This window comes from Equus asinus, chromosome 4 (assembly GCF_041296235.1).
Source record: "Equus asinus isolate D_3611 breed Donkey chromosome 4, EquAss-T2T_v2, whole genome shotgun sequence".
Classification (NCBI taxonomy): Eukaryota; Metazoa; Chordata; class Mammalia; order Perissodactyla; family Equidae; genus Equus; species Equus asinus.
Window position 1 is genome coordinate 93,491,309 of NC_091793.1, and position 27,004 is coordinate 93,518,312.

The window sequence follows — 27,004 nt, forward strand, 5'->3', positions numbered from 1 at the left end:
TAGTTTGTTCCTTGGAACTATCTATTCATCCTATTCTCACTGACCATGCCTGTCTTCTCCATAGTTACACCCACCTGGTCTAGACTGTATTCTATTTTGCACCAAACTTAAACTCTCTGACCCTATCAGTGAACTAGGATGCAATTCCCTCATCTGTTCTTTGCCATGGGCCCAAAATAGAGATTTTGACCCCTGATACCTTTGTGTATACTTCAATGAGGGTCAGTAAATTCCATACCCTCAACCTACCTCTCCACAACTGCTCTTTTGAGCAGAGATGAGACCAGGGCAAGCCTTCGATGACCAGTGCAAAGATGCCTAAGGGATTTAAGGCTGACTTCAGACCAGAGCATGTCCAAAAAGCTGGCTTTTTCAACGGATTCCAATATCACTGGAGGGACTAAGAAAACATGAGAAAAATGAACATAATGGAAGCAAATGGAAAGCAGTTTGGTAGCAAGAGTAGAGACACTAAGTAGCAAAGAATGACCTATAAAAGAAGAGAAGCAAAAGCTGCCAAAAGATGGCTGCCAATCATCAGGAAAGGTCACTAGCATCAGAGCACTACGGATATTACCAGACATGTTACCCAAGGACCCTACACAAAAGGAGAGGAAAGTTTGGGATATTTTAAGACGTGGAAACCTTACTACGATAATTATTACCTATTATTTTGATTATCTTTAAAATTAGAGCCATTTGGGGATGCCGGGGCCATATTTTTATTAACTTTGTGACTACCCATCCACCTTTGTCCCAAAACCTCAAGGATTTGTGGCCTGGGGACATTTGTGTTATAATAAGATATCCCAAACCTGCTGGAATGTCCTAAGGCTCTGAAACTGAACTCCTTTTGTGGGAGCTAACGTATTTACCTGCTAACCGCAATAAGCCAAAGACTGCCAACAGACTCCACCGCAGGACAAAAGCAGACAGAGGGTAAAGGAATCCTACATCACTGGAGACAGTTTAGGATTTTGGCAAACTGTGCACACGTTTTGCTTTAAATTCTCTATACAAGCTTGGCAAGTTTTAGGGAAAACTAAAGTAACATTACCAGGGTCAAGTTCAAGATTAATGCTTAACCCTAAACCCCATACTCCTTAATTGACTTTCTGAAAATAAAACATTCAGCGGTTTCTCTGAAAATTCCTACTGAAGCTTTTTCTAAAAAAAAATTGGGGCTGAATCTGCACCAAGTTACACGAACTTCCTAATAGAAAAGTGTCTGTGACAGACAGAATAAACGAACTCTGTTCCAAATAAGTGAAGTTTAGAATGTAGATGGTCATTCTATATCCTTAGTCTTGGGTGCCAATGCAAATGAGTCAGAGGCTTTGCTCCAGACACTGAGTTAATTGTGTAACTCCACAGCGGAAAATGCCATTGGAGAGTACTTGCTGACCTCACAGTTGAAAAAAACCATTTAAAAGATGTGGAAACCAGATGTTTCAGTCACATTTCAGCCTCTGCTCTGAGAATTTATCCTGAGCAGCCCCTAACAGGCTGTTACTTCTCTACAACTGAGCTATGATCATCTTAATTTACGTACTTGTCTTGCTGTGGGAAGAGGCTCACGGATGGGGATTCAAGAATGGAATTTTTCATAACTCCATATGGCTTGGTAAGAAACTTCACTCCTGAGCTTCTTGTGGGGAATGCCATTTCTTTAAATTCGTGGAGAAGTGCATCAAAGCAATAAATTTTTCTTTTCTGTTCTGTTCCAGGCTGACGTTTTAAAAAAAACGTGCTTAGGAAAGATAGCTATTGGAATGTATATTCCACTTTCTAAAAAGTGTTCCTGACTTCCAAAATTGGAAAATAGCTTTTTATAAAGTGAACTGTTCTGTAGAAAATAGAGGTTAATATTTATATTCCGTATGAAAATATATTTTAAAGTTTTCAAAGCAGATGTGGTATAGTGGGGAGTGTTTCTTTAGCAAAATAAAAACACCAATATATTACTTTGTTTTTATTCTAATGCACTTGCAGTCAGATTTCATAACAGGTAATCATAACAGAATCACAACAGGTAAGTTGGAATATACAATAATTTTATAATCATTGCTCCACGTACCCTGACCTGTAGCATATTATCTTGCTTTTTCCAAACATCCTTTGACTAGTTTGACAAAACCAGCTTGTAATACAGAAAAAAATGAGAAAGGCTTATATTTCTGAATGCATTCTTACCACTTTGATTCCTTTTGTTCGAGCCATCCGTATAAATACTTTTCTACCCCTTTTGTTAGACAAGGAAAGTTTCTTTTGTCATTTTGTTTTGTTAGATGTAAGGAATGACATAGGTCTAACAGTGAATATAAACAATAGACGAAAAAAGGCAAGTACAGAAAACCCAAAATACCCCGTATAGTAAACGATGCTTTAATTGTCATGATACAGATTAATATTGCTTTATGTCCGTTCTTGTGTTTGATAGTGAAAAAGTTTTCACTATTGCTGGAGAAGAAAATTGACATTGTTGTATAAAACAAAGAGAAAGCAAAATTAACCTAGATCTTGGTTTTATGCTTGCCAAGCAGCACACAGTTGTAGAATATTTTCTCTTTCAGCATATTTCTCTCTAGTCATAACTGCAGCCACGCGGATTTCATTAAAAAGCTGGATTTGCAATGCACAGCCTTGCTGCCTCTTTTTTCAACTTGAGCCAGTGAACTAGTTTCATGCTGAACAGCGAGATCCATTTGGCCAAGATGGGGTCTGGGATCTACTAGAGGAATAAGCAAGTCTCTTTGTTTATTTTCATTGCACACTATCAAACTTAGGAGAAATACACCTATTTGTCAGAAATGAAAAAATCATCATAAAGCTAGTAAGAATTAAACCCATATGGATAAACTTGGAAACGCTCGAATGATCAAGTAATTTGGAGGTATTGTTGTTGAAGTAAGGTTGAATATTACAAAATATAAACCTGGACAATAGAAGTTCTGTCCTAGAGGTAGACAGGAGCAAACCCAAATGTTTGTTAATAGTATGCTGCAAATCTGAGGCCTGGGGTAATTGCAAAGAGCTACAATCTGGGACAAATTATTGACCAGTCAGCCCAGCACAAATTGTTTACAGTTGGTTAAGTCCATATAGTATTAGAAACTATTTAGGAAGGAAGGAGAGTTGGATGAGAAGGCAGGAATCTGCTAGCAACTGTCAAGAACAAGCACTTTAAACTCTTGTCTCAGTTCCACACCAGTAAAATGAGAAGGTTGGAGGGGACCCCTAAGGTTTGTTTTTAACTCTGGGATCCTCTAATTCCTTAAATAGTAATTTTTTTTAAAAATGCACTTAAGGACAAGAGATTTCAACTAGTTTACATTGACGATGAAAATTAAAGATGCACAGACAAGCAATTCTTTTTAGCCATTGTACTGAATCTGAAAAAGAGAAAAGGGAAAAGTCACATGATTGTGAGCTCCTACTTGGATCCAAAAGCTATGCTTACAGGTGTTAATGACTTATTTATTCCAAAAAGAGCTATTATTATTCCTATTTGATAGATGAGGAAACTAAGACTCAGGCAGTAATTTATGCAAGGTCACACAACTCGTCCACAGTAGAACCAGGAGTAGAAACGACAGCCATCACGCTACTGTCACCACTTGCTAAAAGGGGAAAGAAAGATCGGTTAAATAGATTTTCAGTTTCAGTGACTGGCTATTAACTAGAAAAATGAATATTATTTCTTCTGGATGGCAAACCTTTTAAAAATAAAGCATTGTCTAACAGACCACTTTAGTAGTTTAAAATTCTGAGTTGAGGAATACTTTAGTACATATGCCAAGAGTTCTCAACTTGTTCATAAGGCAAGATACTGGGAAGTTAGGTGCTCTTTCAGGAACAATGTGGAATGTTAATATTATTTAATAAATTAAAAATTATAGCATAGACATTTCTGCTATTTAAGTTACTATCTTATTACTAAAGTTTCAACAGGTACAAAGTGTTTAAGAAAAATTACTGGGAAGAAAACAAAATTATTTTTTAAAAATTTGTATCTTAATTTATTTTATTCCTGCAAATATTTGTTAAAAGATAAGCTGAGGCATAGTAAAAAGTTTTAAGAGTTTATTTGAGCAAAAACTAATTCGAATCAGGCAGCATCCAATCTAGCAGATAGAAAGGAGCTTGGAGGAACTGTACGAAAGGAAAGACTTTCATAGGCGGAAGGAAGCAGGAACAAGGAAGGTATCCTAGATGAAAAAGTGGGTTGGTTATTGCATGGTTACTTCAGAGGGTGGCAGGGATCTCTCAGGCTGATTACCTAACTAGTGCTGATCAGATGATTTCTACTGACTGGTTCAAGATTCCATTTCTGGGACAGTCAAGGCTGTAATTACATTAAGTCTCGGCTTGGTGGGGCTTAGCATGAGCGACTCCATTTGCGGCCTGTTTTCGTGTTTTTAACAAGAATCTCTTTTACAAAATATATGTAAGTTGAACATGTCTCCCTTCTCTCCTAAAAGCCTTAGTCCTCCTGTGCTTCAAAATAGAGGTACTTACATTGCCCACTAGTGTCCAATTGCTGGAGAACAGGACTGGATCCACAGCACCAAGAAAAGTACCTTATGGTATAGCCACAAAACAATCAAATTAGAAACTAGTTGGAGTTTAGTTAATGAAGCTTTACCATATGCAGGACACTTGGGCAGCAGGTGACTTTCAAAGGGGAAAACGACTTTGATGTTCCTTGTGTTCTCACACCTGGAAGAATCAGATTGACTAAGGTCCTCGATGTATAAGTGATAGGCCTTCTTACCATATAATGTGTAAGAGTAGGACCCCTTGGAGTTCAGAAAAAGAGAGAAAATGCCAAGCAACATCTCCTATTGAGCTGTGGCAGAGTCAACTTCAGCTTGGGGAGAAGAGCAAGGAATGGTATTTCTTTCTTTTCTTCTTTTTTGAGGAAGATTAGCCCTGAGCTAACTACTGCCAGTCCTCCTCTTTTTGCTGAGGAAGCCTGGCCCTGAGCTAACATCTGTGCCCATCTTCCTCTACTTTATATGTGGGACACCTACCACAGCATGGCGTGCCAAGCTGTGCCATGTCCGCACCCGGGATCGGAACCAGCGAACCCCAGGCTGCTGAGAAGCAGAACGTGCGAACTTAACCACTGCGCCCCCGGCCCAGCCCCAGGAAGGATATTTCTAATACTTCTGGATTCACGTCTTGCTGCATGCCAAGGAATATGTGTTCTCACTGAAATGGTCTTGATGGTGGTAGATTGCACAGGTCAGGGTACAAAGGCTTAACCGCGATCTGACAATCTACATAGAACTATTAGAACTATGTTATAATTATAGCTCTGGGAATCTTATCACATTGTTTCCATGGCAATATGCACTCCAAACTCAAAACACTCCACTTAAACAGTCATCTGTTCGGAGACAACTCATGTATGACTTAACACTACCTCAAATACGTGACTAAAAAAGACAAAACAGACAAAGAAATTAGAAACTCGTAGTTAGGTGTGCCCAAGTTTTTTCTCTACTGTGTTTGAATCTATTTTTCTTTTCTTTAATGAAATATTTGTTTGCTTGGATTCCTTAAAACTTTTCCTCAGTTTTTGATTTGTTTACTAAATTCTCAAACACATTGCTTTAGTCACTTCCCTCGTGGATATTTTGGGTTATTTTTTTCCACCATGTGATCCTACATAACGGATCAATTTTCATTGGCTTTCTTTTGCTTCACCTCCTTTTTCTCCTATTGCTTACCTTTCCAAGTTTTTATGTGACTTAAAACCCAAAAAAGGTCAAAACTTAGTCATCTTTGGACAGTGTAGAAATACAATGTTGTATTAAAACTTTCAGGCTATCAGTTCAGAAACATAATTTAGCCTCAAGTTTCTGCCTATTCCCCCAAATTCCCCTAAAATTTCCCTCATTCATATTTTTCTCCAAAGTTTTCTAACAATGAAAACTTAGCCACCCAAGGCAGCTGACCCAGGGAACCCTTTGGCAGGAACACTAGCTGATGCAATCTTCCAGCTGAGGCCACAAAATTTCCCTTATTCCACAAGAATGGATAATAGTGCATTTACGACATTTTGTGAATTCACAGAACAAGCAGCAGGAGTATACCACAGAGAAGCACGGTCTGGAAAATACAAGCTCACCTACGCAGAAGCGAAGGCGGTGTGTGAATACGAAGGTGGCCATCTCGCCACCTATAAGCAGCTAGAAGCAGCCAGAAAAATTGGTAACTGATTTGACAATGATTTTTTTTCTTTTTCACCTTTGGGGGAAAACAATTCCACCTTTCCTGTAACCCCTTAATAGGACTTCTCTCTCTACCCCTACTCATAGTTCTATGAGTCTTTATGACCTCTCTGCCCTCCAGCTTATCCCATTTTCTCTGCCTGGAGATGGTGGAAAGTTCCTAGGACTAGCAAATTATTTGGCGTCACAACCCATTGTGAGCTAATAAATAAAAGTCAAAAGAAAATGAAGACATCATTTAAATTCCTCATTAATTTTAATACCACTGCTATTCATTTTTAATATTGTTCTATCTCTTCTTAACTTCTGGGTATGGGTTTTCTCAGCTGTTAAATGATCTTACTATGTTGACTCTTACAGGAAAATTTTACTTGGTAGGAGAAATACTGAATTTAGCGGCATTTTTCCAATTATTTCTTTTTTCACATTTAGTGGGAGAACATATTTGTACTCTAGGATCAAAAGCTATGAGGAGGGGCAGCCCGGGGCGAGTGGTTAAGTTCGAGTGCTCAGCTTCGCTGGCCCAGGGTTTCACAGGTTTGAATCCTGGGCACGGACATGGCACTGCTCATCAGGCCATGCTGAGGCTGCATCCCACATGCCACAACTAGAAGGACCCACAGTTGAAAAATCTACCACTATGTACGGGGGGATTGGGGGAGAAAAAGAAAAAAAAAAAAGCTATGAGGAAAAGGAGGGTAAGCAAGTTGTAAGACAGCAGGGGAAAGAAACTGGGAAGATGATGTCAGGAGACCTGGTGAAAAACCTAGCAACTAACTAGTGCTATTTGCTCTCTCCTGGACTTTCAGGAGAATCCAAAAGGCCATCTTCATTTGGAAGGTTCTTCCTCATTGAAGATACCCCTTTGCTGATAAGAAAATACTTGGCAAAGCATGTGCTATTATTGTATATATTACCCGAGATAAAAATAAGAGTGTTCTCTGAAATGCACCAAAGTCTCCCCAGATGACTGCGCAGTCTATAAGCTGAGGTGATGCAGTAACTGGAATGACAGATACAATGGCCAGAGCCATTAGCGGCCATCTTGGACTTCTAGTAAAATCATTCTTGAATAACATCAGCAAATATTAAAACAGCCTCCAAAATTGAGCAAGCAAAACAGGGCTGACACTTTGTTTGAAATTTCTAAGTGCTTTTGTCCCTAATCAAATTTTTAAAAATATTAGCAACATCTTAATTGATCCTGAAATAGAAATGAATTAAATTATCATTTGAATTCTTCTCTCAGGATTCATAGTAATTTTAGGAATTATCTCATGGCACTAGATAGGTCATTTGCAAAAAGAAGCTAGATCTGAACTTGGATTGTTTTCATATCCATGGCATTAAGATTTCTAGTCTGTCTGCATCTTTTTTTTTTCAAGTAAGATGTCGTTTTCTAGTAAAAGTCAGATGTCAGATTCAATATGTGTTCAAACTTTATTTTATTTTTAAGAAAACAGTTTTCTTCCCTTTTGCATGAACTGGATATGGGCAGTCAAGAAACTGTCACTGTTGGAAGGGTCCATCATTGTTAAGATGAACTTTGTTCGGCTGAGGGAGCTTACCAGTTAAGCCCATAACCCTTTTATTCTCTTGCAGGATTTCACGTCTGTGCTGCTGGGTGGATGGCCAAGGGTAGAGTTGGATACCCCATTGTGAAGCCAGGGCCCAACTGTGGATTTGGAAAAACTGGTATTATTGATTACGGAATCCGTCTCAATAGGAGTGAAAGATGGGATGCCTACTGCTACAACCCACACGGTTTGTTAAAAATAATAATTTTATACTTTGCAAAAACAGTCACATGTTACTAAGAAGTTGTTAAAGAGAAATAGCTTCTTCTTCCAGAGACAAATCAATTTAGTAATGATAATATTAATAACTACCATTCACAGAGTCATTATGCTCTACCAGGCACTGACTGACGTTCCTTCATCTACAGTCACTTAATATTCACAACAACTCTGCAAGGAGCTATTGTTATACTTATCTTAGAAATTAAGAAACTAAAAGTCTAAGAGCTCAAGTAACTTACCCAAAATCAGACAGCCAATAATTAGTAGCCAGGTAGGATTGTGAATTCAGGTCTGTTCTGCACCGCGGAACTTCCCGACAACAAAGGGGAAAAAAGCAGGTTATAAACTTGTCACAGTTAAGTAGCTAAAACAATAAACTGATACTACCAAATGTTAACTGTTCAAAATTATCCCTTTGATAGAATGGGGAAAAGGAGACAGAATAAACTAACTCTTGCCCTAATTTCTTATTGCGCATAAATTCTTAAACTTCCAAACTAAACAACTCTCTCTGTGGCTTAACAATTATATGCTGGATATACTAGTTATTACATAGTATATTTTTATTCATATTCTTTTTCCAGGGTTCACTGTAGCTAGGAAAACATTAAACAGAAAATTAACTCATTATAATTATTATAAAGAGTTATTCTTTGTTCATGTTCTTGGAGACAAAATAGACTGTTCTTTTTGGATGTATTTCCCCAGAATATTAAAAAGTGTTACAAAGTCTCTCCCACATTTATGATCATAAACATTCTCAGGTTGTGTCCCATTTGGATCTACCTTATAAGGAAGTCCATAACACAATAGAAGTGTTATAGTGAAGTTCTAGCATACTATTATAGAATTTGTTATTTAATGATTTAACCACTGGAGAACAGTTTCTCATGTTTGTAACATATATCTCAAAATAATGTGTATTCCAACTAGAAAAGAATTTTTCCTAGACCTATCACTTATTCTCATTTGAGAAAAAAATACTTATTGCATTTATATAAGACTATAACTTTCAAAGCACTTTGACATACTTTAAGCCTATACTATAATCTATTTAATCCTATATTTAGTCATTGTTTAGTCATATATTTTATTTTCCTCCCTCTCTGCCTTTTCTTCAACATATTTATTCAGGCACCTCTCTTTTTACTCTCAAGAATAACTTTTATTTCCAAATATATTCTCTGATTCTTCATTTGCTTGGTAAACCTTATGATCTCTGAGCATCTGTTCATTTGCATAGGTCAAAGTCTAGGGGAGATGAAGAAGTACTATTGTAAACGTTCTTACATTATTTTATTGCCCTTTATAAGAATGCCACCATAACACAAATTTTTATAAGCTGCTTTTGTTTCTTGTAGAGTTCAGATACATTTTACTCTGGCAATACGTGTACGGAATCCCGGGAAACTTGTTCTTACTCAATTCTCAGCTTACTCTTAGATGCAATGATATGTCGCTTGTTGAGGATGTGGTTAACCTGAAGGGGACTGGGGACTGCTGAACTAGCATTGGGAGTTTATTGAAAAACTATTGGAATGAAAAAATCATAACAGTATCAGAAAAGTTAAGCAATGGTTATTCATTAATCAATGTCACCATGTTAGAGTTGATTGAATTAAGAAAGAATAGTTTAGGGGCTGGCCCCGTGGCCGAGTGGTTAAGTTTGCATGCTCCGCTGCAGGCAGCCCAGTGTTTCATTGGTTCGAATCCTGGGTGTGGACATGGCACTGCTCATCAAACCACGCTGAGGCAGCGTCCCACATGCCACAACTAGAAGGACCCACAATGAAGAATATACAACTATGTACCAGGGGGCTTTGGGGAGAAAAAGGAAAAAAATAAAATCTTTGGGAAAAAAAAAAAGAAAGAATAGTTTAGAACTAAACTTGTTTATCAAGTTCTAAATGTGTGACATGATGTTGACTGCCTTTTATATAAATACTTTTTAATCAATTAACAGTCCACAGGGACCCAGCCAGCGTTGAGAATCTGTCATTTTCTAAATAAGCAAGAGATGAGACAATAACTATACGTAACATAAAATCTAGAGCTGAATAGATATAGCTAGATTACCAAAATAGTTCAAAATTTGAACTTTTTTCCTAATCTAATGATACATACAACAAAGATAGGATGCTATGGGACAGAGCAAGTCACTCCAAAAGCTGGCACTGTACATGCTTATGTACACATATAAATTATGTATTATATAATATTTAATAATGCTATAAGATACAATATACAATAATAAAATAAGCTTACATTTTGCATAATATCCTTAAGTTATCCTCTATATTTTATCTTAAGAATAATTCTGTGAGGGAGGGAATAGGAGAGGCATGATTATATTTATTTTACTGTAGGGGAGGAAGAAATTTTGCTCTACTCTTCTAGGTTCATCTAGATTGCCTAAGAATTAAATTGACCTGAGAGAGACTTACAGGAGAAAAACAAAATTTAATAACATGTATACACAGGAGAGACCCAGGAAAACTGAGTAACTCACCTAAATGGCCAAAGCTCCCACCTTAAACACCACTTCAACTAAAGATAAAAGAGGCTGTTGGGAGTTGGGAGTGTCAGTTATGGGAGATTACCAGGAAAAGCACGGTAAACGAGGATAAGGTGGCTACGCAGATTTAAGTTGTTGCTTTCTCTATTGATAAGAGTTTCTAGAAATTCAGATAGCCTCCTCTTTCTGGTTCAGCTAGAGAGACACCCTTACAAATGGAGATTTCCTTTACAAATGTCTTTACAAAGGGTAACTTCTATTTGGTTTTCAGAGCTACTCCCATGCCTGCTATTTCTTAAAAAATAACCAGCCTAAAATAATCCTTATGCCAAAGAGATATGTTTTGGGTGGCAAATTCTGCTCACCTACAGTCCCGCCTCTGAAACTTCCCCAGGAAGTTTGACAGTCCAGAAGCTAAGTTGATGCATTGCTCCATATCTCATTGAACCAGTCACTCAGTCCTGAGAATAGGTCAGTTCAGTTAAACAGTTGTGTCTCATTTTAGGAGGTGGTGAGGCAGCTGGACTCCCAAAGTTAGATCCATACTGTGAGAGAAACCAGATATTTAATGAGACATTTCCATGGGAATAAAATAAAAACAAAGGTTAATGATTGAGCAAATTATAAACCAGTTTCTGAGTTCTGAGTGTAGCCAGTTGAGAACACTACTAGATATCAGAGTCAAAGCATCTTTTGCAGTTTGAAATATCTCTGATGATGTCATTGAGCATGCAGGCAAATTTTCTAAGTGGCTTACATAGCATCAGGCACACAGATTGTTCAAATATGGATTATTGTGGTGACCTCTCCTAAGTCTATATCACGTCATTTACATTCAGCTTGCAGGACTTTAGGAGAAAGGGCAAGTTTGGTTCTCAAGAATTCCAAGTCAAACATGGGAGAAAATTGGAAACATTAGTGTGTAGAGTTGTAGCCAAATATTTGAGAAAACTAGAAGAATTCAGGATCCAGCCCAGCATACAAGTGAAAAACAAAACCTCAAAAGGCAAATGAACAGCTCCAGAATCTAATATCCATAAGTGTATTATATTTTCTACTGAAACTAATTTTTCTCTCTAAAATCACCCTTAATTTTACAAAAAATAGACAAATCAAGACTAATTTGTTGCAAAATAAGTTTAGTTTCAGTAAACTTGGCTGGATTATTTACATAAGTGCAGCAAGAATAGCAATTGATCATATAGGCTCTTTTAAATCTGCTTTGCTGGAACTTTTCATAAGGAATCTCCAGAGGGAACTTTTTTTTTCCCCCTAAAGATTGGCACCTGGGCTAACAACTGTTGCCAATCTTTGTTTTTTTTTGTTTTTTTTTCCTGCTTTATCTCCCCAAACCCCCCCTGTACAGAGTTGTATATCTTAGTTGCCGGTCCTTCGAGTTGTGGTATGTGGGACGCCGCCTCAACGTGGCCTGATGAGTGGTGCCATGTCCATGCCCAGGATCCAAACCCTGGGCCGGCTCAGCGGAGCGCACAAACTTAACCACTCGGCCACAGAGCCGGCCCCAGATGGAACTTTTACTAGCCTCTTGAGGCTAAGAAGCCATGCCAAGGAGTTGCCATCAGACTCTGCCTACATATCTGTAGATTTGGGCAAGTTCCTCTCTTCTTGAGGTCCCCCAAAATATCCTGAGATTTCTACACCTGCTAGGAAGTGACCTTCCTTACTCACCTGGTAAGGCTGTTGGAAACCCTGTAAGCAAACAGCCAGTTGTTTTTTCAAGGGGCTTTATTGGCTCCATAAAATCAATCTTAGTACCTGAAAGCTATTGGGTCATATCTGAGTCTATGCATGTCTCTCTCAAATATGATATTTCAGTCAAAACCTTGGTGACATAACCAGTTTCCAATTGTGTCCCGTTACAAGGAGAAAAGATTCTTATTGAACTTATGTAAATAACTATATTACCATGCACATAAGAATACTCACTCACTAAGAGTTTGCAAATTCTGAAGGGATTATACAGGGAAAAAATTTTTCACCTTTGTTCACAAAAGTATATATTTTACCAAATTGCTCTCAGTCAAAGCAAAAATAGCTTAAGCAAAAAACGCTTCTTTAAATCTGGAAAACAAAGATTAAAGAACCACTAACATTTCAAATAAAAACTCATAAAAATTATAAATCATAATCAGTCATATAATCATGGTCCCATGTAATTAGCTCATATTGATCTTGATCTTTTGTTAGTGGTTTTATGAAGCCAGTTTTTCCTTAGAGTTCTGTAAATTTTTCCCAGTTCAGTTTTATGATCTTAACTGATACATTTCTGGAGATTTAGATATCCTCCTCTTCCTGGTAGAGCAAAGAAGACATCCTTCAAAATGGAGATTTCCCTTACAAATATGAATGTATTTTACAAAGCGTAACTTCTGTCTGGTTTTCAGAGCTCCTCTCATGTCTGCTGTTTCTTAAAAAATAACTGGCCTAAAATAATCCATATGCCAAGGAGACATATTCTGGGATAGCAAATTCTGCTCCCTACATTACCAATGAAGAAACTGAGGTCTAGATGTCACAGAGCTCAGACTAGATCCCTGACCTTTTGTCACTCCCCAGCCTTTCTAAGATCCTGTTCTGCCTTGGGGAGATAAGCTTCCTTAACTTCTATGGCATTAAGGCAATTTTTAAAAATAGTTATTTTAAAGCAGAATATTCATGTAAAAAGCCTCATTGATTTAATGAAAAATATCTTTTAATGCTACCCAGAGTCACCACCATCACCACTGCTCATATTATTTTTGAGATCCCAGGTTGTTACTGTTTTCAAGACACCAGACATTTATTTGTTGTGGAATTAAAATTAATTAGGGCCTCTCCATAGCTTTCCCTCTAGGTCATTCTGTAGAATCACTGATTCTGGCAGAGGTTGATTGCTTGTCCTTATAACAAGTTATAGTACATGGCAGAAATCTATGAAATGATAAATGACTTGAAAAGAAAACAACATAAATATAGCTGCCAAATCCTCAAATATTAGGATTAAGGTGCTAATTTAGGACCAGTAAAAGAGATAAAGAATTATTATAAACTATTCCTTTTAACTGGATTAGTGACTCTCAAAGTCCCTTGTGATCCCAAAATTCTATAATTATTTTCCAAACAAAATATATTGGACTCATTGAGTTCCCGAAGACACAGTGTGACACCACAGGACAAAATCCATGCCATCTTGATTGGACTGTTGGTAATATGGTGTAGGGGAACAGAATTTGCCACTCTAAATTTTCTCTTTGGCTTGAGGATTAATTATTTGAGACTGATTGCTTTTAAGAAGAAAAATCTCAGGAAGAAACTTTGACCTTCCCACTAACTGCCTAAAGGAATTTAAGATAGAAAGCCTGTTCCAGGAAGGATCTATCACCAGAGATAACTATGGTACAATATGAACTAGGTGTGGGAGGCAGGGAGAAATCTAGCAAGGCTTATTTGATCAAAGTCATCTCCATCTCTCATTGTCTTTGCAAGGCATGGCAAACATATGTTTACCAAGCATTAACTCTTTCATCTTCCTATAAATTGCCTCCTTTCCCTTTGAATGCCCAGACGTCTGTCCCCTTCTCCTTAGTCCAGAATGACATATATACCTCATTTTGCCTGTCTTTGGAATTCTTCATGCTTATGTGAATTCCCCGTGTGCACGTATGAAATTTTGTTTGATCTTCTCCTGTTGACTTGCCTTATGTTATTTTAAATATTTGACCAGACAGAAGAACCATATGGGAAAAGGGAGGAATTTTCCCCTCCTCTACAATGGGTATTTATATTGGTGAAACATACATAAGACTTGTGCATTCTATGCTTAAAATGTAAAAAGAAGCAAAAAATGTAAACAAGAGCACAATCAATTTAATTAGTATTTTTTCTTGCTATTTTACTTTTTAAAAAATTCAAAAATAGTCTATGTTCATTTTAGAGAATTTAGCAACTATTAATAAAAAAATTTATTCCTTAGCTACAAGTATACATAATATATTATAGATGCTGCATATGAAGCCATTTCTTTACCATTTCATAAAAAATAATGAACAGATGGACACTAAGACATGAATATCATTTTAAAGTAGGAATAATTTCTTTCTAATGCTTCCTTCTCTTTTTTTTCATTTTAGCAAAGGAATGCGGTGGCATCTTTACAGATACAAAGAGAATTTTTAAATCTCCAGGCTTCCCAAATGAATATGATGATAACCAAGTCTGCTACTGGCACATCAGACTCAAGTATGGTCAGCGTATTCACCTGAGTTTTCTGGACTTTGATCTTGAAGACGATCCAGGTTGCTTGGCTGACTATGTTGAAATATATGACAGTTATGATGATGTCCATGGCTTTGTGGGAAGGTATGTGTTGTTTCTCCACATAGGAAGTTAAATGAACATCCAATATTTTGTTTGATGTTTCTTTCATTTTCCCCCAACTGTCCCTACAATATTGGTTTTCCAGTATTTCTACTCTCCAGCAACACTATATTCTTTCTTAAGAAAGATTTTTTCTTAGAATATCAAATCACAGTCAGCTGCTACATGTACGTATTTATTACTAAAATAGTGATAGCTGCCTTTTGATTAGTAAGTTGTAACAATTAGTTAAATAGTCTATAAAGACCTCAAGATTTGACTAACATTATGAGGGAGAAGAGATATGTGAATAGGGAAATTGGTTGGAGTTTTTAAGTGTTCTAATTTATGTCAACCTCCTAAAAATAATTATAAATTCAAGGGCTGGCCCAGTGCCATAGTGATTAAGTTTGCATGCTCCACTTCAGTGGCCCGGGGTTCAATGTCTAGATCTGAGACACAGACCTCCACATTGCTTATCAAGCCATGCTGTGGCAGCATCTCACATACAAAAGAGGACAATTTTCCTCAAGCAAAAAGAGGCAGATCGGCAATAGATGTTAGCTCAGGGCCAATCTTCCTCACCAAAAAAGTAAAAATAAAAATAATAATTATTATAAATTCAGTAATTGTTGCCTCTCTTCTGCATATAAAGCATTGTGCTAGGCATTATGGATGTAAGGTAAATAAGCAAAGTATAACTCCTTCTCTCAATTTAGCAAAACCTACAATGGATATCTTCTTAAAAATAGCTTTCTTTTCCATAAAAAACAAGTGCTCTTGTCCTCAATATTTCTCTCTTGGTTTTTCAACGTGCTTCGACACAATATTTTTGCGTTCCCACTCTAAATCTTGTCCACACAAATAATCCATAATCAATCTGTAAATCAAAATTGGGGTGAGTTTATTATGAGCCAGGTCTGAGGACTATAGCTCAGGGCCTTCCTTCTGCAAGGAAGAAAGGGCACCAAAGAAGTAGGGTGTACAGCGTGGCTATTTACCATCTTGGAATAAAGAGTATACATCACACACAACAGGAATATCTCTTTTACTACTGTTGTGAGATGTTTAACGGGCAGAGCAGGTTGGTTGTCAGCAGGTCAGTGGTCACAAGGGGAGCACAGCAGGTCAGTAATTAATACTTAGTGTCCAGGAAGAGATGCTTATCCTTAAAGAACTGCTATTGTGGGGGGAAGCTACATCCCTACGTTTAAGGGCATCATTCTTGTCTTTGGGATATTGTAAATGTTTAAAGCAGATGTACAATGCATGCTCAACAGGCCACGTCAGGCCCTTCTGGAAAAACAAGGTCAGGCCGAATTAGTTTGAAACCAAATGGCTTCCTCACATACTCCAAAATATACTGTTGCTTTTCATTTATTTATCATTCTTTAATATAGTTTAAATTTTGAGAGCCTTATAAAATATCACAAATTAAAGAGTATATAATTAAGTGTTCTATGTATTCAGGTCCCCACCTAATAATGTATATTTTAGATTATCCATTATCAATAGACTATTAGTTATCAATTCTCTATTATCCATGATAGTAATTTAATGAAAGAAAATGGAAGAGGGGGCAATTAAAAAGAACAGATTCAATAGCTTGTTGTGTTGACTTTGAAATGAGTAACTTAAATACAAAGAAAAACAAAGGCATTTCTTGCACAAACAAACAATTTTTCGAGGACAAGTATTTTTTGTTTTGTTTTGTTTTGTTTTTTGGCTGAGACTACTGCTATAGAAAAAAATACAAATAGTTTTCAAAAATAGTTTGAAGAAGACATGAAGAAGGGTTAGAGAAATTAAAAACAAAGCCTTTTTTGAAAGAATAAACCTCCTACCTTGGGAATTAAGATGACATTTTTATTCTAAACCATTTCAGAAATCAATTACAGCCCTAGATAAAACATAAACTATTTTTTAAAAGGTTTTCAACATGCTAATTTGTGATTGAATGGATTTATATTTTGTGATTTACCTTTACAATAGACTTTCCCTCCTCTGGAATAAATTACATTTTTGGAAACAGATAAAACTCTTTCCTTTTATATAATGTGCCAGGGCGTTCAAGTCATGATTCAGATAAAAATCAAATCCTCTTTTAAGGTCCAACATAATTTCTCCACTTTTAAATCAGTCCACTCTAGAATTCAAAATATTAACACCACCAACCATACACCCATTCTTCTTTACCTGTGAAGGAAATGTTATGAGATTAATCAGATTAATTTTTCCAAATACATTCAAATTGTCTACTACACAGTTTCCCACATTTCTACAGAGTAGAGATGCCACATGTCCTTTCTTAAGAAACTCATTAATACTGTGAGAAGGTTATTTCAAACAATGTTTTAACCCTTCTTTTCCCTTACAAATTCAAGTGAAAAAAATCATGCAATAAAACATTGCAAAATAATAGGAAAATGAGCCATTACTCAGGGGAAATAAAGCACTTTAATTATCAGTGAGAACAACTTGAAATAGCTGTATAATATTCATTCATGTGATCTCTCGTTTTAAAACTTCCCTTTCAGATACTGTGGAGATGAGCTTCCAGAAGACATCATTAGCACAGGTAATGGCTCTAAATTGAGGAAAACTATGATTTGTTTTCTTACAGTGTCACTGAAAGTGAAGGATCCAGGAGTTACCATTTACTTTTTAAATTTGAGAGAACTGAGGACTGATGTAGCTTGCTGGCTTGTGAAATGCCAAGAAGTGTTTATTTATACTTAAAGAACGACTTATGCCAACTCCTTGCGCTAAAAATGTGTAGACTCTGGTTGCTGGCAGAAAATCCAGTCTGAGATAGTCTTGAATTTGCAAACCCATGAATACTGCTGTAGCTTATGATTTCCATAAAATCTGGTAATAAAAGATGAAAGTTTTCATTGATAAATGATTGAAGTAATTTATAAAGTTGTTAAAAATACCTGCTGTCACTGGAAAAATTTTACATCACTTTTATCGAATTTTTACCTTAGTACCACATTCCCCAGAGGATGTTGTTAAGAACACAGTTCTGTGAGATGGTTTTAACAGGTGTTACATGAGAAAAGGGCTCTAGGTCAAGTAAATTTGGGAAACATTGGGTTAATTGATGTTAAACAGATTTCTTTACTGGAAGATGTCAGGGAGCTTTTAATATGCTAATTATGCACAGTAAATCTCAAAAGCCTAGCCATAATAGGCGATGTTTTCCAAATCGTCTTCCTCCCGCAAATTGTGTTACTTTGTTCCATGAAATAGTCCTCGAGAAATATCCTTGTAGTAGCCTAAATTTATCTGCATAAGCAATACCACTGCAATTGCCCCAAACTGCTATTTTCTGCTTAAGAACCTGTTCTTTCTTAGATGTCTTCATTTTTCTGTTTCATTCACCAGCACTAATAGTTGGCATTCTTACTTGCTCTGTTTTTTTGCGTCCATAAAATTATCACAATGCTTCTGCATCTAAAAACAACAAAGCTACACTTAGTTGCAATTTCTAAGTAGTCTTTAAACTCAGATCTGACTGGCTAAATTACTCCCACAGCCTAGCCTTGCAGCCCACATAATTCTCATTTATGCTCATTCTTACAAGAGGAACTTCCAGGTCAGTCCTTGCGTGATTAATGCTTAAAAGTTATTATTTCATTACTCTGTTACAATAACCCTAGGAAGGAGAATCCATTAAACCTTTTGTTTATCTCTTGTTCTTATCTTAAGAACATATTTTACGTTAGCAGAAAGTTTAAAAAAGGCATCTTGCGAGGTGTAAGAGGTAGCTGGGGTATGAGAATCCTGTTAAAAGAAAGAAAAACAGAAGGAGAGTCAAAAGGAAGCCTGAAGCTTGGACATTTTTCTTGTTTTGTCTGAAACAGACAAAACTTACTCCAGTGTAATCAAATCAGTGTTTTTCTTGCACAACTGCAAGAAACTTAAAAAAAAAAAAAACCCACACAATTTATTATCCAAAGAGAAAAAAATTGACAAACAGAAAAGAACATAATTAAATACAAAAGCCAAAGATTTAGCAAAACAACAGGAAGAGGAAATTGGTACAAAGTAATAGAAAAAGAAGATATAAAATATATTTAAAGTACATGCCTATGAGTCAAGCATAATGCTGTTAACATTTTGATCTAGTTTTCTTCTGAAATATGTGCTTACTCACCCCAGAATATTTACATTAAGAAACAAGAAGAGGGCCGGCCCCGTGGCTCAGCAGTTAAGTGCTCACGTTCAGCTTCGGCGGCCCAGGGTTCACCGGTTCGGATCCCAGGTGCGGACATGGAACCGCTTGGCAAATGCCATGCTGTGATAGGCGTCCCACGTATAACGTGTAGGAAGATGGGCACAGATGTTAGCTCAGGACCAGTCTTCCTCAGCAAAAAGAGGAGGATTGACAGTAGTTAGCGCAGGGTTAATCTTCCTCAAAAAAAGTAAGAAAAAGAAAAAGAAACAAGAACAGAAAAAAATAATAAACTAAAAACTATAATTGCACCACTTTAGTAAAAGGTATACGACGTAAGATTGCCCACTTTCATCTCTTCCCACCCAAGAAAGGCTTTGGATAACTGAGTAGTGACCGTCCTTCTGGATGTTTTCCTGTATTATACAAATGTTATATATGTGGAGACCATGGACATATTTCCAAATCAGAGCACAATATATAGATCATTCTAATTCTTTTTAGTGGCTGCCTAATAGGTCACTGTGTGGATGTGCCATAATTTGTCATCTACCAATATTTAACATCCTAAAGATGGTTGCTTCTGATTTTGTTTTCTTTTGCTATTCACTGTTTCACAAGACATTTTTAAACCTCTACTGTGTAGTGCTATTTTTTTTTAAAGTAGATTCCTAGAAGTGAAATTTTGGAGTCACAAGTGATGTGCATTTTTAAATGTTGATCGATGCAGTCAAGATAGCACTAGCCTTACAGTGCCAATTTGTGTTTTAACCAGCTGAATAATCTGCAAAGAAAATTTTTTTTTTTTTTTTTTTAATTTAGACAACTCATCCAAGTCTGAGAAAAGTGTAGTGGATCAGAGAAAGAACTCTTGAGCCAGACTGCCCAGGCTCAAACCTGGTTCTGCCAATTTAGCTCTGTGGCCTTGGGCAAGCTACTTAGGCTCTCTGTGCCTCAATTTCATCTATAAAATAAATATTTTAATAGTATCCACCTCATAGTGTTGCTGAGGGGAATAAATGAGTTTGTAGATGAAACACACTTAAAGCTGTGCCTGATACACATTAGCATTCAATATATAAGGGGGTTTTTAGTAATTACTTGCGGATTTGTGATCTGGATTGAGAAGGCCTTTCTCTCCCAAAGAAGAAAAATATTCCTATATTTTATTTTATATAATTAGGCTTTTCCTTTGAATTTTTAACATGTTTTGGTCTTTAATGCAGGTAAAATGTAGTTAGGTACTCTGTATAAAGTAGGAATCTAACTTTGTGGCTTTGTTTCTTACAAACGTTAAAGCTTGCTGCCCCCGCCATCATTTAGTAAATAATCCATCCATACCTCACGGGTTGAACTGCCTGCCGTTCTTCTGTAATTCCGTGGATGTTCCTTCTACAGTGAACACCTTTTAAAACAGAATAGACAAAATTTCCTACAGGATAGATTAGAGGGCCAGAGGGAAAAATGGGAAAGTCTCTCACCCTGCTCCACTTGGCAATGAATCTATAGACTCTAGCTGGATTCTGCTTGAGAGTCCTGCTCTGAACTCTGGGGATCTTACCCACAAGTTGTGATATTCTCCTCTGAGAAGGATGAGTCTTTGAATTGTCAGCCAAACTGAAGCAAAGTAACATTGTTCTTCCGCGATCTTCTCTTCCCCAGGAAATGTCATGACTTTGAAGTTTCTAAGCGATGCTTCGGTGACCGCAGGAGGTTTCCAAATCAAGTACGTGGCAGTGGATCCCCCATCCAAACCCAGTCAAGGAAAAAATACAAGCACTACTTCTACGGGAAATAAAAGCTTTTTAGCTGGAAGATTTACCCATTTATAAAACAAAAAAAGGACATTCAGTGTTTATGGTTGTCTCTTTTGGAACCCCTTTGATCTCACTTTTGTATTATTATTAACATTTATTTATTATTTTTGTAAATGTGAAAACCATACCTGATAATTTGGGGAAAATTGGAAAATACAGTAAACTTTAAATGAGAAAAATAAAATCTCTTATAATTCATCTGCATAAAAACAGCAAGTGTTTTTCTTTTGGTCATTTTTCGACTTGTAGTATATGTATATATATATATCTATATGTATTTGCATGTGAAATTTTGGAATCCTGCTTTATGTACAGTTTTATATTTTGGGTTTTTTAACCTTGAGCTTTACAGCTTAATTATTTTCCCATATCACTGAGTACTCTTCAAAAATGTGATCTTGAACACCTGTAAAATATTCCATGATATGATTGTTCTATACTTTATTTAAGCCTGTCTCTATTGTGGGAATTTTAAGCTGTTTTCATAACTATTGCTTAAATAAACATCCTTAAACATATGTATTTGTACAGCTCTCTAATTATTTGGGATACGGTCCTAAAAGTAGAATTATTGAGAAGTATTGGATCAGAGATTATTTAAAATAGAATTTCTTTCTTCTTCTTCTTCTTCTTCTTCTTTTTTGCTGAAGAAGATTCACCCTGAGCTAACATCTATGCCAGTTTTCCTCTATTTTTTTTGTATGTGTGACACTGCCACAGCATGGCTGGTGAGTGGAGTAGGTCCACACCCAGGATCTGAACACATGAACCTGGGCCGCTGAAGTGGGCCATGCAGAACTTTAACTACTCAGCCACAGTGCTGGGCCCCAGAATTCCCTTTTTTAATAAGCAAAAAAGACATATCACTGTGGTTTGAATTTGCAGTGAGATCGATGGTTGGTTTACATATTTTTTGGACAGTTTTATTTCTTTTGTGGATAATTTTTATAGGTCTTTCACCCATTTTTTTTACTTGTATAATCTTTTAGTGATTTGTAAGAAATTATTATATATTAGGTATATAATTCCATGTCTTTCATATATGTTGCAATTTAATTTTAAGTTTGATGTTTGCCTTTTACTTTTATGATGTTTTTAATTTACTAAAGGTTAAATTTTATTTGCTGTCATACTTAGTGATTTTGCTGAGGTCATTTTTCTTGCCTTTATGTTTAGGATGAATATTCCCACTAAAAGATTAGATTTTTATTCCTTTTGTTTTATGGCTTTGCTTTATTTATTTGTATATTTTTTTGCTGAGGAAGATCTGTCCTGAGCTAACATCTGTGCCAATCTTCCTCTGTGTTGTATGTGGGTTGCCGCCGCAGCACGGCTGGTGACAAGTGGTGTGGGTCTCTGCCCGGGAACAGAACCCAGGTCACCAAAGTGGAGCACACCGAACTTAACCACTAGGCCATGGGGCTGGACCTGGCTTTGCTTTTTTAGAGGGAAAAGGTCACAGTTGTTATTCTGTATATGTGAAGGGCAATAGTCACCATCCAATTAAATTCAACAAAAATTTATGTGCCAGGCACTGTTCTAGACACTTGGTAAACACCCAAGAACCAAATAAACAAAAATCCTTAGGCTTGGGAGCTTATGTTCTGGTTGAGGGAGAGAGAAAATAATTAATATACATGATAAACTAGTGAACTACATCTTAGAAAGAGATTAGAGAGCATTTCTTTTTAAATTATTAATGGTACAAATATAGTTGGAAAAAAATAGCTAAAGACTGACCCTGGAAGAGGAAGAGCAGCAGAGATGACTGAGAATGAGCAAAGGGTGAATTAGAAGGAAAATCCTTTGGAGTCCTAGAAGCCAAATGGAAAATATATCACGGAGGAAAAGTGATCAACTGTGTTAAATGCTGCCAGTAGATCTACGAAGATGAGCACTGAGAGTGGTCACTGGGTTTAGTAACACAAAGATCATTGGTCACCTTGCGGAGCAGTTTCAGTGATGTGGAGGCAAAGGTCCAATTAGAGTGTGTTGGAGAGTGATCTAGAGGAGAGGGCTGGAGACAGTAAGTTTGGCTGTCAAGGAAGTGGTAGCTGTCAGGAGAACTGGGTTGAAAGAAGGGAGAGATGCTGAGGCCATTTCCTTGAGTCTGTGTGGTAGTCAGGGTCCTAGCAGGAAGCAGATGGCACACTCAAAAGAAGGAGACCAAAGAAATTACTAGGGAAGTATGGGCTGACTTAGGGGAAGCTCCCAAGAGATGGTGACTCAGAATCCACCAGTTTACCGAATCCGGAGAGGTATCTTCGGTTGCAGGAGAGGGTTGCACAAACAAAGCTGGAACCAAGCTACTGACAGCCCAAAGCTGTGGGGAGGAATTATGGATGAGTACCCAACTTCTCCCTCCTCCCACTCTTCTGTGTCCTGCTGGTGCCTCCCATTGTCTGAACCCAAGCAGAAGTCAGAACACAGGAAACCTAGTTGATGCTGTCCACAGAGACCAGCTCCAGGGCCAACAGCAAGGAGGAGAAAGCAGAGCACAGATCTGGAGGGGCAAAAGGAGGACACGTGGCACAGTGGGTGAGAGGAGATGGGATCTAGTGCACAAATAGAGGTGCGTACTGGCTTTAGATAGGAGCACGGATTGTGCCTCCTTAGAAGGGGGTTCTTAATCCTCTTTTATGCCATGAATCCCTTGATAGGTGAAACATATGGACACTTCTCAGAATAATGTTTCTGAATGCATAAAATAATAGGCATGCAAAAAACCCCTAATATTATATTGAAATACAATTATCAAAAACTTTTAGGGGCTGACCTTGTGGCCAAGTGGTTAAGTTTGTGCACTGTGCTTTGGTGGCCCAGGGTTTTGCCAGTTCGGATCCTGGGCACGGACCTAGTACTGCTCATCAGGCCACACTGAGGCGATGTCCTACATAGCACAAGCAGAAGCACCTACAACTAGAATATACAACTATGTACTGGGGGACTTTGGGGAGAAGAAGAAGAAAAAAAAAGAAGAATGGCAACAGATGTTAGCTCAGGTGCCATTCTTTAAAAAAAAGAAAAAAATTTTTTTGAAAGAAAATCTGTAACACCTTAATCCATGTGTTTCTTTATTAATACTACAAATAAGATCTAGCACTGGGGCTATATACCTACTATAATTTCTTTTTTCTTTTTTTTTTTTTTTTTGAGGAAGATTAGCCCTGAGCTAATTGCTGCCAATCCTCCTTTCTGCTGAGGAAGACTGGCCCTGAGCTAACATCCATGGTCATCTTCCTCTCCTTTATATGTGGGATGCCTACCACAGCATGGTGTGCCAAGCAGTGTCATGTCTGCACCTGGGATCTGAACCGGCGAACCCCAGGCCGCGGAAGTGGAACGTGTGTACTTAACCGCTGCACCACCCGGCCGGCCCCTAACTACTATAATTTCAAAGTAGTGATATATGTGTGTACAATATTCTGAGATACTGCAAAAACTGTTTCATGATATAAAAATATTTATGATGTCTATTGATGGCAAAAGCATAGGTTTTGTTAATGCTACTATGATTTACTACCTACATTCTCAGTTGAAGGAAATGCTAGATATCAGTTAAGAGTTACTAGAAATAAAGACACATTTCTGCATGCAAGATCATGACCGCTGGAGTTTAGTCCAAAGATCCATTAGAAGGAAGACAGAGTGAGAGGACACAGAGGCTGACCTGTGGAGAGAGAAGTGGGAATCTGCAGGGCTCTCTTCTGCTTGCTTTGCATTTCTCAGTGAAGAAAGAGTCAAGTCATGAGCCAAGAGTACAGATGGAGAAGTAGATGTAAGAGGTTTGACAAGACAGGAGAAGGCATGAAATAATCTTCTAGGAAAGTGAATGGACCAGAAAAATAGCATGGCATTACCAGGCAGCATCAAGGGCCCGTTTGAAGTTCATGGTATGGACTTTAGTAGGAGAATGGTCAGCGAGACTGTCTTTTCCTCTGGCCATGTTCAGCTAGACAACGACAAAAGCAGATTAGGGGAGAGTTGGAGTCACCAGAGTTGGGGTTTTGCCAAGTGAGAATGACAAGAGAGGGTCAAAAGAGTAGAGGATGTGAGTAAAGGAGGGATTGTAGTGATAATCCATGGAATTTAGTTTGATAAAGAGGGAAGAGAGGACATTGAGGAAAGGACATGAAAAAGTGGTAGACTCGATAAAGCAAAGCTCCCGCAAGGGCTCAAAGGATTGTGGAACCAGGGTATGAAAGGGGACACACTGGAGAGACAGGAGATAGTGGTCAGAGAATGTAATTTTAAAGATTTTATTTTTTATTTTTCCATCTTCTCCCCAAAGCCCCCCAGTACATAGTTGCATATTTTAGTTGTGGGTTCTTCTAGTTGTGGCATGTGGGACACCACCTCAGCATGGCCTGATGAGCTGTGCCATGTCCGTGCCCAGGATCCGAACCAGTGAAACCCTGGGCCACCAAAGCAGAGCACGCAAACTTAACCACTCGGCCACGGTGTCAGCCCCAGAGATTGTAATTTTAATATAACCTTATGTGGTAGGCAAAATATTGCCGCTCTCCCAAGATGTCTATATCCTAATCCTTAGGACCTCTGAATATGTTATCTTAAGTGGCAAAAGGGACTTTGCACATATGATTAAGTTAACGACCTTAAAATAGGAAATTATCCTGGATTACCCAGGTAAGCTTAATGTAACCACAAGGGTCCTTAAAAGAGAATGAGGGAGGCATAAGAAAAAGATAGTCAAAGAAAGCAAGATCAGAGAGATGCAATATTGCCAGCATTCAAGATGGAGGAAAGGGGCCATGAGCCAAGGAATGTGAGTGACCTCTGGAAGCCGGAAAAGGGAAGGAAAGAGATTCTCCCCTAGGGCTTCCAGAACAAATGCATCCCTTTTAACACCTTGATTTTAGCCCAATGAGACCCATGTTGGATTCTGAACTACAGAACCCTAAGATAATAAATTTACGTTAAACCTCTAAGCTTGTTATAATTTTTATGGCAGTGATAGAAAGCTAATACATCTCTTAATCAGTTTAATGGAGGTTTAGATTTTGGGGAGTTAAAGTATAATTCTAGATGACAAAGCCTAAACACGAAGCAGCAGTGAACAGAAGATAGCTATTTTTCTAAACTCAGAGAAACTATCTTAAGTAGATATTATTTAAGGCTAGTATAACATTTCTGTGTTTCTATGTTTTCCTGCCTACATCTAAAAGATTTTTACTCCTTGCTAATGATTTGTTTTCACTCTCTTCTTTTTTACTCTTTTCCTCACCTCCATAGGCTTTTGGTCTATATCAGAACTCCTTCCCCTTTTTTCTTTGTTTCCTTTGGAAGTCTGGATGAATGGAATTTAAATAGGAAATTGAAGAATACATGTAAATTTGGAAAGTATAATGCACTCTAGGATGTAAGGTATTATTATTGATGATGATGATAGTGATGATGACAGATGTAAATCTTCTAAGATTTTCCTGAAAAAAATATTCAGATGTGCAAAATCTTTAGTGTGATATTAGATGCCATCTATTATCACTGACATAGATTCCCCTATATCTCAGTAGTGCAGTGAGAGGAGGATATAGAGGGTCAGAGATGGGTTATCACAACTTCTGGAGATTTGGCTGAATCATTTACAAACATTCCTACCAGGGTGTAGAATACATTATAGTTATATTCTAAGATCTATGGAAATAGTTGGAAAGGAAGAGTTACACAGATAATTTTTTTGAGTAAATTGCTAAGTTAACCTGGAGAACATTTTTTAAAGCTTGATTTTCTTAGGGAAACTTCACACACTGCTGGTGGGAATGCAAACTGGTGCAGCTACTATAGAAAACAGTATGGAGATTTCTCAAAAAATTAAAAATAGAAATACCATATGATCCAGCTATCCCACTACTGGGTGTTTATGCAAAGAACATGAAATCAACAATTCAAAGAGATTATGCATCTCTATGGTCATTGTAGCATTATTCACAATAGCCAAGACATGATAGCAACCCAAGTGCCCATCAGCGGATGAATAGATAAAGAAGATGTAGGGGCCGGGCCCGTGGCTAAGTGGTTAAGTTCGCACGCTCTGCTGTGGCGGCCCAGGGTTCGGATCCTGGGCGCGGACATGGCACCAC

At 37.5% G+C, this 27,004-nt stretch overlaps 1 protein-coding gene across 2 annotated transcripts; it reads left to right on the top strand.

The window, feature by feature from the left end:
• The first annotated feature begins 1,424 nt into the window (after window positions 1–1,424).
• TNFAIP6 (TNF alpha induced protein 6) lies at window positions 1,425–21,424 on the top strand. Of its 2 annotated transcripts, XM_014831267.3 has the most exons (6): window positions 1,425–1,624; window positions 6,082–6,219; window positions 7,842–8,003; window positions 14,684–14,912; window positions 17,447–17,487; window positions 20,749–21,424. In XM_014831267.3, the coding sequence occupies exons 1-6, from the start codon at window positions 1,531–1,533 to the stop codon at window positions 20,916–20,918; spliced, it is 834 nt and encodes a 277-aa protein (XP_014686753.1). In that variant the 5' UTR covers window positions 1,425–1,530; the 3' UTR covers window positions 20,919–21,424. The 2 variants fall into 2 exon arrangements, with proteins under 2 accessions (XP_014686753.1, XP_070363811.1); XM_070507710.1 differs by lacking the exon at window positions 6,082–6,219 and having other exon boundaries at window positions 1,443–1,624; window positions 20,749–21,421.
• Window positions 21,425–27,004: the final 5,580 nt, after the last annotated feature.

What these genes read in the sequence shown, in the direction of transcription:
- TNFAIP6 (XM_014831267.3), top strand. Translation starts at nt 1,531, where the DNA reads ATGATCATCTTAATTTACGTACTTGTCTTGCTGTGGGAAGAGGCTCAC. An exon ending in TCATAACTCCATATGGCTTG is followed by an intron (nt 1,625 to 6,081) that starts GTAAGAAACTTC and finishes GTGAATTCACAG; the next exon opens with AACAAGCAGCAGGAGTATAC. An exon ending in AGAAGACATCATTAGCACAG is followed by an intron (nt 17,488 to 20,748) that starts GTAATGGCTCTA and finishes TCTCTTCCCCAG; the next exon opens with GAAATGTCATGACTTTGAAG.